Source organism: Microcaecilia unicolor, chromosome 11 (assembly GCF_901765095.1).
Source record: "Microcaecilia unicolor chromosome 11, aMicUni1.1, whole genome shotgun sequence".
Classification (NCBI taxonomy): Eukaryota; Metazoa; Chordata; class Amphibia; order Gymnophiona; family Siphonopidae; genus Microcaecilia; species Microcaecilia unicolor.
Window position 1 is genome coordinate 61,267,229 of NC_044041.1, and position 17,745 is coordinate 61,284,973.

The window sequence follows — 17,745 nt, forward strand, 5'->3', positions numbered from 1 at the left end:
TGTCTACATTATCCTAGGAAGCTTCATGTAATAATTTCTTGCATATAAGATATCAAGTTTTGACATTTGTCACCCATTTTTTAAAACCAAAATGAAATCTGCCTAAATCCCCATGAAATTTAGTCGCTTTACTCATACTACCCCTCTCCTCAAGACCCTTCACTGGCTCCCTATCCGTTTTCGCATCCTGTTCAAACTTCTTCTACTAACCTATAAATGTATTCACTCTGCTGCTCCCCAGTATCTCTCCACACTCGTCCTTCCCTACACCCCTTCCCGTGCACTCCGCTCCATGGATAAATCCTTATCTGTTCCCTTCTCCACTACTGCCAACTCCAGACTTCGCGCCTTCTGTCTCGCTGCACCCTACGCCTGGAATAAACTTCCTGAGCCCCTACGTCTTGCCCCATCCTTGGCCACCTTTAAATCTAGACTGAAAGCCCACCTCTTTAACATTGCTTTTGACTCGTAACCACTTGTAACCACTCGCCTCCACCTACCCTCCTCTCTTCCTTCCCGTTCACATTAATTGATTTGATTTGCTTACTTTATTTATTTTTTGTCTATTAGATTGTAAGCTCTTTGAGCAGGGACTGTCTTTCTTCTATGTTTGTGCAGCGCTGCGTATGCCTTGTAGCGCTATAGAAATGCTAAATAGTAGTAGTAGTAGTAGTAGTAAAATGGATATCATTCATCCCTAATTCTTCCTTTTAAGACAAGGACTCTTTAAAGAAATTCTTCTTGTCTTGTCTCGTGCTACGGGGTGACCTCCAGTGTTCAGCACGGACTGGTTCCCAGCCAGGGATGCTCTAGTAACTGCAGCAGCTGGAACTGCTCTTTCCAGTCTGCTTTTGTGCTGGCAGCTGAAAGGGCTTGTGATAAACATGAACGAAAGATTCTACAGAAAATGGCATTTCATTTGCATTTATTGTTGTTCAGATAGGCAGTTCAAACTCAGGATGGAAAGAGAGAAATGGAAGGAACTGAATGTGCAAAGTTGGCTCACTCAGCAGAAAGGAATGAAGAGGAAGTGGAAGAGGAAAATAATGGGGAGAAAGGAATGGCCAAGGTAGACAGGAGAGAAGAAGAGGAAAGATAAATAAATGAAACAGAGAGACAGTCATTCTGCTGTTACTATTTGGAGGGATTTTGAATAGCTGAGAGATGGCACCTTCAACCATGGGATAAGCAGCTGCACAATTTCAAAATTTGTCGCAAAAAATGTAGCCAAGTTTGAAATGTTGTAAGATTTATTCTCAGATATACAATTCCAAGACTAAATATTTTTCCAGTTTATTAGGTCAAATGCCAATGAGCTTTTAATGTTTCCAATCTCCTTAACCCCATACACCCCTAAGTCCATCTGTCTCAATGGAAAGGTTAATGCACTGTGTTATCAAATACACCAGATTCAGCCAGAGAAGTGACTTAAAAGAGGGAGTAACAAACACTCAACCATCTCTTTCCTCTCTGGGGGTTGTCAGATCTTGGATACTAGCAATGGAGAAAAAAGAATGACATTACTTCATTCCCCCATTCCTCTCCCATCACGACTACAATCCCAGAAAAAGCCATTCCCCATGAACTAGCATACAGAATTTCATAATCTACATGAATCTAGAAACATCCAAATTCCTACAGCCCCAGAATCAATTTCCCTGAACCCCAGAACCAGACAACCCCCACAAACCTAATCAGATCCTTGTCCTGTAAACCCAGAACCAATCGCTGGCCAGACAATGCTGAAAACCTAATCGGATCCATTTCCTGCTAATCCAGAACTAGACTATCCCTGAAAATTTAGTAAGATATATTTCCCACTAACCCACATCAAACAATCCTTGAAACCTAATCAGACAATTTTATGAATGACCAAAATCAAATAATCCCTTAGGATTCCACAGTCCCTGTAAAACTATGCAATCAAAACTGTGGTGGCTAATCTGTCTATATAAAAAGCAACACCAACGTTCTATGAAGCCTCCAGCTGGAAGTGTGAAGGGGGCGAGATATCCGGTTTCCCTATGAGTGTCTGCCCCGCCCTCTCTGTAACACAGTCAGTGAAGGAAAACAGCAGAGCACGAAATCAAATCGCTGGCTCTGTAACAGTGAAGGACTCAGAGCGGGGAGGGGAGAGAGGCCAGAGGGCAGGGACACACACACTCCCACATGCACACAGAAGAAAACATTGCTAGCCCCCCCCCCCCCCCCCCGTTTCATTTGCATCAGAAACGGGGCTTTTTTACTAGTTGTATAATACATAGTGAAAAGGGGAGGGGGGAGGGAGGTGTTTCTACCGAAGTTGAACCTGAGTGTCTGTCCTTAAAAAAAATGTTATGACTTAGTGAAATGATTTTGTCACAGGACATCATTCCTCTGTTTTTTTTTCTATCTATATTGATTTGCATTATCTGAAGTTGGCTTTTTTTCTGTTCACTCAGATTAGGTCGTTCAATGTTTGTACTATATCAGAGTAAGAGGGACCCTCACAGCTTTCCCGTGCATTATAAGATGCAGCTTAGTCACCTCCTTCCTGTCTTTGCCCATCTTACCTGAGTGGGATTCGGATGGCAATGTATCTGTCAATGGCAATTGCCAGAAGACTGAAAATGGAACTCTGGGTTAGCACCAAGACAAAACAGGCAATGAAGAGGCAGCCATGGAAAAGGGCGCAGAAGCCAGTGCTAATAGTGATGGCGAACGGGATGGCCAAGACACCAACTGCAATATCTGCCACTGCCAAAGACACCACAAAATAGTTGGTGGCATTCTGCAAGTTGCTGTTCAGCCAGACAGCCCAACAGACCAGGATATTGCCCAGGATAGCCAGAAGAGCAATGAGAAGTTCCAGGAAAATGTAGACCAGGTTTTCTGTGACACGTCCATTCTTATCCCCTAGCATACTGTGGTTGGTCATATCAGCCTGGGGATGTGAGATGTTCGCCATTCATATCGACACTGCACAATTCCTCTAAAAAGCTGGAAGAATCTAATCCCTCAGGACCAGTTCCTGTCTCCTGTGGACAGAGAGGAATGGATCTTTCTCTCCTATGGAAGACAAGACCAAGACTGTCCCAGAATCCAGACACCTCTGGCTGGACAAGTAAAGCTTGAAGGAAGAACCAGGAAATACACAAGTCAGTGCAATAAAATAGCCCAGTATGAAGGAAGCATCTCAGATGAGCTTCAGGCTGTTTGTTCTAGCACCAGCAGGCTGAAGAAAGCATCCAGCTTTGTTTTCTGTCTCTCTTTTTTTTTATGTTAACTGAGGAAATTATCTGCTGTTGCAAACTTCTGACACCACTTGGAATTTCCTGCAATGAAATTAGAACAGTCAGACAGACAGTATACAGCCGGAGACACCATCTTGTCACAGCTTTTGAAGAACTGAAAACCTCCACCATTTTTACCATGCAACAAAGGTGTACAAACATTTGACCAATTTTCTCTCTACTATGGCAACCAACTGGACTAGCAAGTTTATGCCAAAATACAGGCTAAGCCAGTAAATTACAGTTCAGGAGAGTGAGGAAATACACACTGGAATCAGCATGGAGTCTGAAGAAATCGGAGATGATACCCATAAAAGAGTAAGCCCTGAAGCAGTTAACTCCCCCCCCCCCCCCTTGTATGATGGTACATAGGCTGTTCTGAGTGACTAGTTACATTAAGAAGATACACAAACTCTAATTAAAGACACAGGGAGCCACTGTCATGCACAAACATTTGTGCACAACCATACTAATATCCTGCAAGGACCCTAACTACCTGACTGATCAGACTAGAAGGGTCACTTTAGTCTTTATCTGTCATCATTTACTACATTGCAAAGCTACACCCATCAGCACATAATTTAAGGTCAAGGCATACCAGGGATGGAGAAGACCAGTGATTTCCATCCAGTTAAAGTCCCCACATCTGGTGTTTTATGAAATGGAGGTAAGATGAGAAGCAGCTGGGGGAGCAGAGAAGGAAATTCAGCAGCAAGAGACCCTCCTTGCTCCCACCATGTGTTGCTTCAGTACTAAAAGTCCAAACTCCAGATATATGCAAAAGCAAATCCCACCGTCCTCAGTAAGAATAACGAAATATCCTCTATAGAACTAGGACTTTCTTTGTGAAAATACACCGAGGAGAACAGTTGATACTTTAATACAAAATGCTTTTTAGTATGCACATTGATTGCTACTGTGACTCAATAGTGAAAAGAGTGCCCTCAAAAACAACCACTCTTTTAACGGCAATATAATTTCTTTTGCCACGGTGGCATAGCACCTCTTTCATCGGGCCACTCTTGTGCATAAACGTATATGTATGTGCTATTTCCTCAGTTAAAAGTGCTATAACAAAACATTGTGCTGAATCAAAAAAAAAAAACGTGTACTTATCTTAAAACGTTTTTCTCCCCCAGAATTTTTTAGTCCAATCAGTCACTCTTCTAGACTGAATAGAAGGCTTCCCCTGAAAACGCCCAATGAAAGAGGTGCTATGCCACCGTGGCAAAACAAGTTATATTGCCGTTAAAAGAGTGGTTGTTTCTGAGGGCACTCTTTTCACTATTGAGTCACAGTAGCAATCAACGTGCATACTAAAAAGCATTTTGTATTAAAGTATCAACTATTTTCCTCGGTGTATTTTCACAAAGAAAGTCCTAGTTCTATAGAGGATATTTCAGTACTAAAAGTAGCCTCTACAGCCTGATTTCCATGTTAGCCCACAGAAATAAAAGGCAAACAAGCAATGATCATATGTTAAAACCTTTTTATTGGACGACTCAATACATTTCTTGACTAGTTTTCCTCGGGTCAGAAAAGAAGGACTCAATGCTCACAACTGGGGTCGTTCAGCTGACACATTTATTTATGTTCACAGTGACATCAGGCTTCATGAACTACTTGGGGTTTCCCTCCCATTCTCTCTGTCTAATCTAGCCATTAGCATAGCAGTCCCACCAGTAGGTGGCTCTGTAGAGTATTGGTTTGGATTCTTCCTCAGGAGTTATGAGAGCTGCCCTGCAGCTTCCTGAGCCCCAGTCAACCCAATAAGCAGAAGCTAGGCCTGAAAACCGGACCCTGACCCAAGTACAAATGTTTATAGCCACAGAATTGAATGCCAAAAGCCTAATTTGACCATAAGTCCACCCAGTCTATGCAGGTGCACCAGCAAAGACTGCAGCTGATATTTGGGTTTCCCTTCGTCACTGCTAGTAAGGGGGAAGGCACAGATAAGTCTCTGTTTTTCTTTCCACCTCTTTCCCTGGAAGGCCATTCCATGCATCCACTACCCTTTCCATAAAGACAGGTAGATACATATGCAAATTACTAATATATTTAATATTCAAGACTCTAGAACTGACGAAAGAATTGTAATCATGAATGGTGAGAGATGATTTGGATAAAGAAAATCACAGGATGCCATCTGCATAACATGAACGCTGATGGGAAGAGGAACTGAAGATTTGGTATCATTAGCATAAAATTATTATGAGTAATTACGGGGCCTGTTTACAAAGCCGCTGTAGGGCCACTGTGTGGGTAGCGTGCACCAAATCGGCCCTACCGCCGGGCAGGGATGTAGCCAGACCTGACATTTTAGGGGGGCCTAGATTTAACATGGGGGGGGGGGCACTAGACAAATAGGCATAAGTAGTGCTTGGTATACTCCTCAGACCTGACTTGGGGGGGGGGGGGGCACTACACATATAGGCGTGAGTAATGCTCCTACATAATGCCTTAGAGTGCACTTGATAACAGATTTCTAAGTAAAAAGTCTGTCCTGCATCAACCGACAACATGCACACTTATGGAAACCTTGGAAGAACTGATATTTTTAAATAAAGTTGCATTATCCCATAACAAACTTTACCATTATAGTAGACTTGAGTCTGGTCAACCTCTCAACACACATCACAGTATCCTGGAAAATAATTATTACAGTGGCACATATCCCTCAACTTTACTTTATAAGAAATATAAAATACCTTATTAAGCTGTATTAATAAAATAAGTCTTCTTGTCCCTTCCTCTGGTTCTACTGCTTTCTCGTCTTTCTGAAGCTGACATGAACCAGTTCAAGTCCTTGTAGTTCCTGACAGTGTTCATTCCACTCCCCTCTCCTTACCAAAGAGCAGACAAATAAAGGAAAGGGAAATGGGACTTGATATACCACCTTTCTGAAGTTTTTTGCAACTACATTCAAAGTGGTTTACATATATTCAGGTACTTATTTTGTACTAGGGGCAATGGAGGGTTAAGTGACTTGCCCAGAGTCACAGGGAGCTGCAGTGGGAATCGAACTCAGTTCCCCAGGATCAAAGTCCACTGCACTAACCACTAGGCCACTCCTCCACTGCCAAATTACTTTGTGAATTAACATTAAATCCTGCAAAAAAGCTTCTCGGAGCCTATGTACCAAGTTTAACAGTAACTGTACCTTTAAAAAGGCAGCAGTGAATATACAGAACCACAATATGCTTCCTATTGAAAAAGCCAGACAAATTAGACTCCTATGGATCCACACACAAATTAAATGCCAGCAGAATCTCTCACTTTGGTCACTGACAGAACACAGACCAATCCTCACCAATTACAATGAAGGACCAAGATTAGAAAAGGAAACACTGAGAAATCACATTAAGCAGTACAACACAGGAGAAATAAAAATAAAAAGGGATTATCTACTGTAGGGAGCAAAATACAAAATCACTTTCTACCCCCAAATAAAACCCCCAAATAAATTATCTGGATATCCAAGAAAAGTTAAAACTTGTGGGACAAAAGTGAGTTGTATTTTCAAATCACTTAGACTAACAAAGTTACATAGTTTGAGGCATATTTTCAAAGCACTTATGACTTATAAAGTTACACTGCAACCTATGGAACTTTGTAAGTCTAAGCAGTGGCGTACCAAGGGGGGGGCGGTGGGGGCGGTCCGCCCCAGGTGCCAGTGGGTGGGGGGTGCTCCGCTCCCGCCGCCTCCTTTAAACAAAAATCAGCGAAGCAGCGTCGCAGGCAGCGCCTCGTCTACCCTGCTTGTGAAAAAATCAAATCTCTCCTTCTCCTCGTCTTGACGTCGACTCGGGCCTTCCAATCAATCACTATGTCCCGCCCTCCTCTAAGGTAACTTCCGCGAGGGCGGGCGCCGGGCGGGACATAGTGATTGATTGGAAGGCCCGAGTCGACGTCAAGACGAGGAGAAGGAGATTTGATTTTTTTACAAGCAGCAGGGCAGACGAGGCGCTGCCTGCGATGCTGCTTCGCCGATTCAGACAGTAGTGAGAACGGGACTGAGGTGGGGAAGGAGAGGGGCAAAAGGGACTCGGGTGGGGATCTCAGACAGGGGAGGGGGAGGGGAGAAGAGGACTGGGGTGGGGGTCTCAGACGGGAGAAAGGAAGGGGAGGGGAGAAGGGGACTGGGGTGGGGATCTCAGGCAGGGGAGGGGGAGGGGAGAAGGGGACTGGAGTGGGGATCTCAGACGGGGGAAGGGGAGGGGAGAAGGGGACTGGGGTGGGGGTGTTCAGAGGGGAAAAGGGAAGGGGAGAAGGGGACTGGGGTGGGGGTCTCAGACAGGGGAGGGGGAGGGGAGAAGGGGACTGGGGTGGGGGTCTCAGACGGGAGAAGGGAAGGGGAGGGGAGAAGGGGACTGGGGTGGGGGTGTTCAGAGGGGAAAGGGGGAGGGGAGAAGGGGACCGGGGTGGGGATCTCAGACAGGGGAGGGGGAGGGGAGAAGGGGACTGGGTTGGGGATCTCAGATGGGAGACGGGGAGGGGAGAAGGGGACTGGAGTGGGGATCTCGGAGGGGAGAAGGGGACTGGGGTGGGGGTCTCAGACGGGGGAAGGGGAGGGGAGAAGGGGACTGGGGTGGGGGTCTCAGACGGGAGAAAGGAAGGGGAGGGGAGAAGGGGACTGGGGTGGGGATCTCAGGCAGGGGAGGGGGAGGGGAGAAGGGGACTGGGTTGGGGATCTCAGATGGGAGACGGGGAGGGGAGAAGGGGACTGGGGTGGGGGTCTCAGACAGGAGAAGGGGAGGGGAGAAGGGGACTGGGTGGGGGCTGGAACTGGGGGCTGAAAAAAGGGGCAGAGAGAGAGGGAACAGATCCTAGATGGAAGGGGGAGCGAGAGGGAGGGCAGACCCTGGATGGATGGGAGAGGGAGGGCAAATGGTGGATTGAAGGGGCAGAGAGAAAGGGCAGACAGTGGAGTGGATGGAAGGGAAAGGGCAGACAGTGAATGGAAGGGGCAGAGATAGAGGGCAGATGTGGATGGAAGGGGCAGAGATAGAGGGCAGACATTGGATGGAGGAGACAGCAGAGAGGGCTGACACTGGATGGCAGAGAACGAAGACAGATGCTGGATGGAAGGAAGACGGTGAAAAGAAGATGAGGAAAGCAGAAACCAGAGACAACAAACTGTAAATAAAATATATATTTTTGTTTTTTGCTTTAGGATAAAGTAGTATTATTGTAGCTGTGTTAATAAATGTTTATAATAGAACGTGTAAACAAGGTAATCTTTTTATTGGACTAATTTTAATACATTTTGACTAACTTTTGGAGAACAAAACCCCCTTCCTCAGGTCAGGATAGGATACTGTAACAGCACTATACTGTACTGACCCGAGGACGGAGGTTTTGGCCTCTGAAAGCTAAATGTATTAGTCCAATAAAATGGTATTATTTTACTTTCTATATTTGTTTTATTTCTATTTGTTAATTTGTAAAGTGGTGATTGGTACTTGTTAGTTTTTTTTCAAATTTACATCTGCTGTCTTTATATTTTGCACAGTACTAGGGGACAGTTTCTGTGGTGTTGCATTGTATGCAGAGTCTGGCATTGGGGGTTCAGTTTAATTTTTGTCTAAATAGAAAGTTTATGATTACTTATTTTATAGTGGATTAGGGTGTTCTGTGTTTGTGAAAAAGACATGGCTTTCAGTTGGCATTGACTGTGCAGGCTCTACGATCTGTACTATTCTGTCTGGTTTCGTTTTACAATAGGTGAATTGATGTTCTAGTGCTCACTGTAGTGTTTAAGATGCTTTCCTTTTCCTTGTGTGACTCGTAGAAATGACTGCTTATGGTATGGTAGAATTGCTCTATAGGTCCTGAGTGTTTTGTATTCTCAGCATGCCTAGTACTGGATTTTTTTTTTGGGGGGGGGGGGGGGGTGTTAAAAAATGACCGGCCCCGGGTGTCAACTACCCTAGGTACGCCACTGAGTCTCAGTGCTTTGAAAATGAGCCCCTAGTAACTTGTGGAACTTTAAGTGCTTTGAAAATGAGCCCCAGTGACTCCAGCCAACTTATTAGTAGACATAACCACAGAGGCATGGTATGGTCGATTTTCAATATGGTAATACTAGAGCCCATCTAAAGAATAGATGAATATGTCTGAAACATTTAACAAAGTTGAGATTAGCAGATATACCCAACTGGGCATTTAAAAGTCTGTCCTTTAAAGATGCAGCATGTTCAGGAATCATAGCCATATGTATAAACATGCATACACCAGAACAGGCATCTATACATACACTACAAAAGTAAACAACAACTTCTACAAAGTATATTCAAAGCTTAATTTTTATTTTCTCATTTCCATCTTCCAAATTTCTAGACAGCAGATGTACAGATCAGCAGGACCAAAAGCCGTCCAAAACAAGTATTCAGAAACAACACAGCTTATATCTAACTGTTCAACCACCTTTAGGATTCACATTTGGGTTTAAAAAGCAAAAACACATGCATGTATGGACTGGATAAATGAATTAAAACAAAGTTTAAAGCAAATACCCTTAATAAGTAATACTGGGTAGCAATAATGAAACAGTGATTGAATATTCACATAGCAAGCAGCCTAAGCCAAAAGATTTATTTTCCACTGAACGTAATTAAGTTTGAATGAACTTGGCGGCTAACAGTGTGCTGAACTGGACAATGTTGTCGCATTCAGACCAACTCTGGAGAGAACGTCTGCATGAAGGAAGCCCCTACCTCATTATTCAATATCAATACCTGTCTTTTGAAACAGTAGTAATAAAAAAAGCTAAGTGCATTTTTATAATATACTACTGCAATCCATAAAACAAAAGGAGCAAGTTCCCACATACCATCTTTTTCTTTTGATGTAGGCAATGGAAAAAAAAGATGTTAAATGATCCCAGGTCTCAGCCTAATTAATGTTTTTTTTTAAATTGTACTTATAAATAGTAAGTCTGATTGTTAAGCACCTGATATTGATAACATGGTCTGTTTTGGTGGCCCAATCCTGGCCCCCCTCACCAACTATTATCCCAACTCTACAGATCTCACCATGACCTCTCTAACCTCATCTCTATTTCTCTACTCCCCTCCTCTTCTCTGCCCTTCTCTTGTGCCCTATGGAATGCCCGCTCTATCTGTAACAAACTCGCCTATATCCAGGACCTCTTTATCTCGCGTCACCTCCATCTGCTCGCCATAACAGAAACCTGGCTCTGCCCTGATGACTCTGCTTCAGTCGCAGCCCTGTGCTATGGCGATTATCTATTTTCACATACTCCTCGCCCTGCTGGCCGTGGGGGCGGTGTTGGACTACTTCTCTCTCCCTCCTCCAGATTTCAACCCCTTCTTCCACCTCAATCTCACTGTTTTTCCTTCTTTGAAGTCCACTCTATCTGCCTTTTCTCTCCTCTGCCTCTTCGAATAGCGGTCATTTATCGCCCCCTGATAAGTCCCTTTCATCCTTTCTCAGTGACTGACGCCTGGGTTGCCTTCTTCCATGATCCTTCCTCCCCCTCTCTCATCCTTGGTGACTTTAATATTCCTGCTAATGATCCTTCCAACTCTTATATTTCCAAATTACTTGCTTTAACGTCCTCCTTTAATCTCCAACTATGCTCCTCCTCCCCCACTCATCAAAATGGTCACTGTCTTGATCTCATCTTCTCCTCCAACTGTTCACCCTCTAGTTTCCTTGCCTCTGATCTTCCCTCCTCTGATCACCATCTTATAACTTTCACACTTAAATCTCCTCCCTCCCAGTCCCGTCCTATCTTATCTAATTTATCTAGGAATCTTCACGATATTGACCCTTCATCTCTATCCTCCCATGTTTCAAACCTCCTCTCTACTGTGGCACCATCCACATCTGTCAACGAGGCTGTTTCTTCTTACAACAATACTCTATCCTCTGCCTTAGACACTCTTGCACCTTTGATGACCCGCCCTGTAAGGCGTACAAAACCCCAACCTTGGCTGACTTCTAATATCCGCTACCTACATTCCTGTACCGGCTCTGCCGAACGCCTCTGGCGGAAATCTCGGGCCCTTGCTGATTTCTTACACTTTAAGTTCATGCTGACCTCCTTCCAATCTGCTCTTTTACATGCCAAACAGGATTATTATATCCAACTGACCAACTCTCTTGGCTCTAATCCTCGACTTCTCTTCACCACATTGAACTCTCTCCTCAAGGTGCCCCCTCCCCCAACTCTCCCTTCATTATCTCCTCAGACCCTTGCTGAATTCTTTCACAACAAGGTTCAAAAGATAAACCTTGCTTTCTCTACCTCACCACCTCTCCCTCCACTAGTCCGTTCCCCTCTCTCCTCTTCCCCTCATTCCCTTTCCTCCTTTCCTGAAGTTACTATTGAGGAAACTACACTTCTCCTTTCTTCCTCAAAATGTACCACCTGTTCCTCTGATCCCATTCCCACCCACCTTCTTAATGCCATCTCTCCTGCTCTTATTCCTTTTATCTGTCACATTCTCAACCTCTCACTTTCCACTGCGACTGTCCCTGCTGCCTTTAAACATGCTGTGGTCACACCTCTCCTTAAGAAGCCTTCACTCGACCCTACTTGTCCCTCTAATTACCGACCCATCTTCCTCCTTCCTTTTCTCTCCAAACTACTTGAGCATGCTGTTCACCGCCGCTGCCTTGAGTTTCTCTCCTCACATGCTATTCTTGACCCACTATAATCTGGTTTTCGCCCTCTCCACTCAACCGAAACTGCGCTTACTAAAGTCTCCAATGACCTATTACTGGCTAAATCCAGAGGTCAATATTCCATCCTCATTCTTCTTGATCTTTCCGCTGCTTTTGACACTGTCGATCACAGCATACTTCTTGATACCCTGTCCTCACTTGGATTCCAGGGCTCTGTCCTTTCCTGGTTCTCTTCCTACCTCTCCCTCCGCACCTTTAGTGTTCACTCTGGTGGATCCTCTTCTACTTCTATCCCTCTGCCTGTCGGCGTACCTCAGGGTTCTGTTCTTGGTCTATCTACACTTCTTCCCTTGGTTCATTAATCTCATCCCATGGCTTTTCCTACCATCTCTATGCTGATGACTCCCAAATCTACCTTTCTACCCATGATATCTCACCTAGCATCCAAACCAAAGTTTCAGCGTGCTTGTCTGACATTGCTGCCTGGATGTCTCAACGCCACCTGAAATTACATATGACCAAAACCGAGCTTCTCATTTTCCCCCCCAAACCCACCTCCCCGCTCCCCCCGTTTTCTATTTCTGTTGATGGCTCTCTCATTCTCCCTGTCTCCTCAGCTCGAAACCTTGGGGTCATCTTTGACTCTTCTCTCTCCTTCTCTGCTCATATCCAGCAGATTGCCAAGACCTGTCGTTTCTTTCTTTACAACATCCGTAAAATTCGCCCCTTTCTTTCTGAGCACTCTACCAAAACCCTCATCCACACCCTTGTCACCTCTCGTTTAGACTACTGCAATCTGCTTCTTGCTGGCCTCCCACTTAGTCACCTCTCCCCTCTCCAATCGGTTCAAAACTCTGCTGCCCGTCTCGTCTTCCGCCAGGGTCGCTTTACTCATACTACCCCTCTCCTCAAGACCCTTCACTGGCTCCCTATCCGTTTTCGCATCCTGTTCAAACTTCTTCTACTAACCTATAAATGTACTCACTCTGCTGCTCCCCAGTATCTCTCCACACTCGTCCTTCCCTACACCCCTTCCCGTGCACTCCGCTCCATGGATAAATCCTTCTTATCTGTTCCCTTCTCCACTACTGCCAACTCCAGACTTCGCGCCTTCTGTCTCGCTGCACCCTACGCCTGGAATAAACTTCCTGAGCCCCTACGTCTTGCCCCATCCTTGGCCACCTTTAAATCTAGACTGAAAGCCCACCTCTTTAACATTGCTTTTGACTCGTAACCACTTGTAACCACTCGCCTCCACCTACCCTCCTCTCTTCCTTCCCGTTCACATTAATTGATTTGCTTACTTTATTTTTTTTTTTGTCTATTAGATTGTAAGCTCTTTGAGCAGGGACTGTCTTTCTTCTATGTTTGTGCAGCGCTGCGTATGCCTTGTAGCGCTATAGAAATGCTAAATAGTAGTAGTAGATGAAAACATCTCTGCACGAATACAAGCAGTCCCAGTAACCAGCCCCTCCAAACGACACAATGATTTACAATTTAGAACTAATTACTCAATACTTCCCCTGTGCACATCCACATGCTGAAAAGCCAGCAAGATCAAATAAAAATGTTACCAACAATAAAGGATGACAATGTAGCTAGAGCAGCTCATAGGTTTGCTTGCCTTGTTTTGGGTGGCCAGGGATGACTGAGAGCTGCACAGAGGAGAGGGAAGGAGAGACCAACCTAATTGGTTTCAGCTTTTTGATGTCTCCTGTTCCGGCTCCCTGCATCACTGTCCTTCTTCAATTTCAATTTTCTGGGCCGTCGGCAGCATCAGTCAGGTAAAACACAGTCTTTGGCAGCCCCGGAAGCTCTCTCTCTGTTGCAGCATCCAACCTAGGCGGGACAGGAAATTGTAACAGAAGGAAAGCTTCCAGGCTTCCGAAGGCAGTGTGTTTACCTCACTGATGCTGCTAGCGGCCAGGAAAATTGAAGGACAGCGGTGCAAGGAGCGGGAGGGGCAGCCAGTAGCGCCTAAATCTCAGGCACTTGACTGGTGATCAGGGATGGGGGGCCTGAGGCTGGAATGGGGAGAAGCCTGGGCCCCCAAGGCCCCCCCACAGCTATGCCGCTGGGGTCACGCAGGTGGTAGTTTCAAAGTTGGTGCGTGCAGTTATCCTGCAGTAGAAAATAATTTTCTATTTTCTACCATGAGGGCATTTCTGTTGGTAATTGGCAGCATAGCCACAATTGCCATGCACTGCCCGATTACCGTGTGAGTAGCGCATGAGCTCTCATCGTCTACTAAACAGGTGCGGTAAGGGTTAGGCAGTAAATAGCTGCATGCTCATTTTAATTTATTTATATCATTTATACCCCACAATTTCTCACCGCTGGCAGGCTCAACGTGGCTTACAACATTGAATTTACAAACAGGAAAGTACAATAAATGGAACGCGATACGAAGGGCGGAAAGGTACAGGGCAGGAGAAAGTAGTTAAGTCCACAAGATCTTTAGAGGAGTTGGAGTCCAGGAATCACAGTGGCAGGACGGGATCTTTAGGGTAAGTAGGTCTTGAGAGACTTCCTGAAAGTCAGATGATCTTGAACCGTTTGTATTCCACAAATGAGTGCTGATATAGGAAAAGGTGGAAGCATGTGCGGTTTTGTACTTGAGACCAGAACACGCAGGGTAATGGAGGTTTAAGTATGAACGAGAAGATCTAAGCGAATTCCTTGGCGGTAAGTTGACAAGGGCATCCATATATGCTGGAGCTGCTCCACAGAGGATCTTATGGACTAGAGTGCAAATTTTAAAAGTGCAAATTCTCACGAAGTGGTCTGGAACTGGTGAACTTTGATGCTCCAAAGGTAAGTCGAGCTGCTGTGTTTGGGGCATTACAATGACTTACAAATGGGGACAGGATAGGAACCTGCAGATGGGGCTAAAGATACGAAGTGTATGGCCATTTACTGACCCATTTTTTTTTTAAAAAAGCCTTTTTCCCATCACGGTAAAAATTAGCCCAGCTCCTGCCAAATTCACGCACCAAAACTAGCGCAGGCCTCTTTTTATCACAGCTTAGTAAAGGGCCCCTAAGGGAAAAGATAACTGAGCCTAGAGAGAATAATAGAGAATATTCCAGTAGAAGAGCCTTAGGGAATTACCAGTCAAGAGAGCCCCTTCCCTCATATCAGTCTACACAACGAAGACTGAACGGTGATCTGCGGCTGAGTTTCTCTTCATCTTAAAAAACAAATTACTAGTTACAATGACAGAAGAGTTGCCTATTGTCCAGGAAGTTTAATCTCTCACCTGTCTAAACCCCACCGTATGCTTTAATAACACAATTTAATTAGGGACCCCTGGGAGCCCTTCCCTGTAGCACACAGCTGGTTCTTGGACGATGAGGGGAGGAAGCTGAACAAATGGACAGAAGATGGAGATTATGCGGTAGTTTAGACAGAAGTGTGCTCCCTAAAAGTACTGGACTAAGAAGGGGCTTGCAGTAACCCTCCAATGCTTCTCATCTTTGAGAGCCAGTCGGCAGCTGTTTGCATTTCTTTGTGAATGCCTTGCTCTGCAATAATTTGATTAATTCTCTCTTTCCTCCTCTAGGCTATGTTCCTTCCTTGTGTTTTATTAAATAAACCTTTGCTTATTCCCTCCTGTTTCTTACCATCATGGGAACACAATGTGTTATGCCAGAAAAGGTCTCTTGCTGACTTTGCTAGTGATATTGCACTTCATATACCTGAAGTGGCAGAGTCCAGTCTCTGCATGCAGGATTACTGGTATTATACAGAAGGACTTCCAGAATCTGTTCAGTTCCACCAACAATTCCTGCCTCCTGCTTTTAAGTGGTGTCAGCTTACTTGTTCCTAAAGAAACCAAGAAAACATTATTTAACAACTGATGTCCCCAGGAATAATTTTGGCATTTGTATTTTACATAATCCAAATCCCAGCATTGCTCAGTAGCACAAAACAGTTTGGATTCATCCACAGAGCCCCCCCAGTTAGAGTATGGGTACCACCAGGATGCGTGTCACCCTCACTGCCCATCAGCAGAGCCCCAGTTACACAGTGTGGGTACCAGTACTGTGAGTATCCCTCCCACTGCCCATCAGCATAACATAACATTTTGACTTGTATCCCCCCCCCCCCCCCCCCCCCCCCCCGCCTACCTTGTACTTAAGCGAGTCAGAGAGAGCCAAGAAGCCAGAACAATCCTCTGGGAATAACAAATCAATCTCATAATACAAACTTCTTAACCAGAAATGTCTTAACCTTCCTTCTAAACGGAAGGTAGGATAAATACAGCAAGAAAATTCCAATTAAGTTCTTCCACAATCTAGCAGCTTGAAATGCTACAGATTTCTGAAAAAGGTATGAAGTGTTTTTACCCTTAACTGAAGGATAGGCAAAAAAAAAAAAATAAATCAGCAGAGCCCCAGTTACACAGTGTGGGGTAACAGTATTGTGAGTATCCTCCTTACTGCCCATCAGCAGAGCCTCAGTGGGTACCAGTACTGTAAGTAAGAGTGACAAGATTCCATGCAGAATTTCAAAGAGTAGCAATATTCCATATAGAACCCCAAAGAATAGCAAGATTCTGGAATCCTAAAGAACAGCATGTTTCTTCTAGCGAAAAAGGTGCCAGTATTCAAATGCTAGGCCACCATTCAGGGTTGGGGTGATCAGTGAGGACCCACTCCACAATAGCCAGGCCCCCCTGCAACCAGTCACAGAATCTATGACAAGGCAGAATTGATGTGTAAAGCCTGAGCTCTTTCATAAAACTTAAAGAGTTCATGGGTCAATTTTAGCAGACAATGGAAAAGGTGCCAGTACTCAGTACCCCCAAGTACCCCCTCAAAAAAAGCCCTGCTTAAAAGTATGAAAAACATTTGTAGTTAGTATAAAAAATATGAGGTAATATAATAGCACTGAAATCAATCATACAACATACCATAGAGAACAGGCAAAGCATATATAACAACGTTATATACCCAGACCTTTTGGAATGTGATGCAGAAATCTCGCTGGAGCAATGGTGCGTCAAAACCAAATAACCTGATAATCGTACAATGAATATGGCTGCGCTAAACATCAGTGAGAAAAGAAAAGAAAATTTAAATTGCCCAGGAAAATCAAAAAGCTATGTAAACATTACCACCCGAAATACTGACGTTCTCAAAGAGCAGCTTTAAGATATTAACAAAACAATGGAGTAAAAATGCAACACATTGTATTATAAGGGTAAAGTTAGACATGAGGAGGAGCTTAATATCTCATATAGAGGTTATATTATTTCATACTTTTGATACTTACTATTCATACTTTTAAGACACATTAGTTTGATGTTTATGGTTTTATTTTAAACTTAAATGTATGGGTTTAATGTCTGTTTTGAGCTCTGAGATCCACATATGAATTTTATTTGTTTTTATTTGCAAAATCATTTGGTATTCTTCTTTCCATGATTATCATTATTAATTATGTATTACTAGGCGTTGAGCCCGTGTAAACGGGCTAGTTTTGGAATGGGGGGGGGGGGGTCCGAGCCCCCCCCCCAGAGGTCGCTGCTGCTCCTCCCCCCCCCCCCCGGCCCGAGCACTGTCTGTTATTGAACTTACATCGCACCACGCAGACGCAGCAGGCACATCAGCAAAGCTGCCATCGGGACGGGCTTCCTTCTCTGCCTGGCGGGGCACAGGCAGAGAAGGAAGCCCGTCCCGACGGCAGCTTTGCTGATGTGCCTGCTGCGTCTGCGTGGTGCGATGTAAGTTCAATAAGAAAGACAGTGCTCGGGCCGGGTGGAGGGGCGGTGACTCCGGGTGGGGGGAGCGGTAGCAGTGACCTCGGGGGGGGGGGG

The 17,745-nt window shown here is 44.8% G+C and overlaps 1 protein-coding gene across 2 annotated transcripts in view; it reads right to left on the reverse strand.

Annotated features, from left to right (window-relative positions):
- ADORA2A (adenosine A2a receptor) overlaps positions 1–17,745 on the reverse strand; it is a 36,608-nt gene that overhangs the window by 3,497 nt on the left and 15,366 nt on the right. Inside the window, exons 2-3 of one of the 2 annotated variants that reach the window (XM_030219423.1) lie at positions 15,623–15,749; positions 2,553–3,314 (exon numbers count right to left, since the gene is read on the reverse strand). In XM_030219423.1, the coding sequence (XP_030075283.1) occupies positions 2,553–2,947 (395 nt within the window). In that variant the 5' untranslated portion in view covers positions 2,948–3,314; positions 15,623–15,749. The remainder of the gene's footprint in view (positions 1–2,552; positions 3,315–15,622; positions 15,750–17,745) is intronic. The other variant, XM_030219424.1, reaches the window with a different exon arrangement.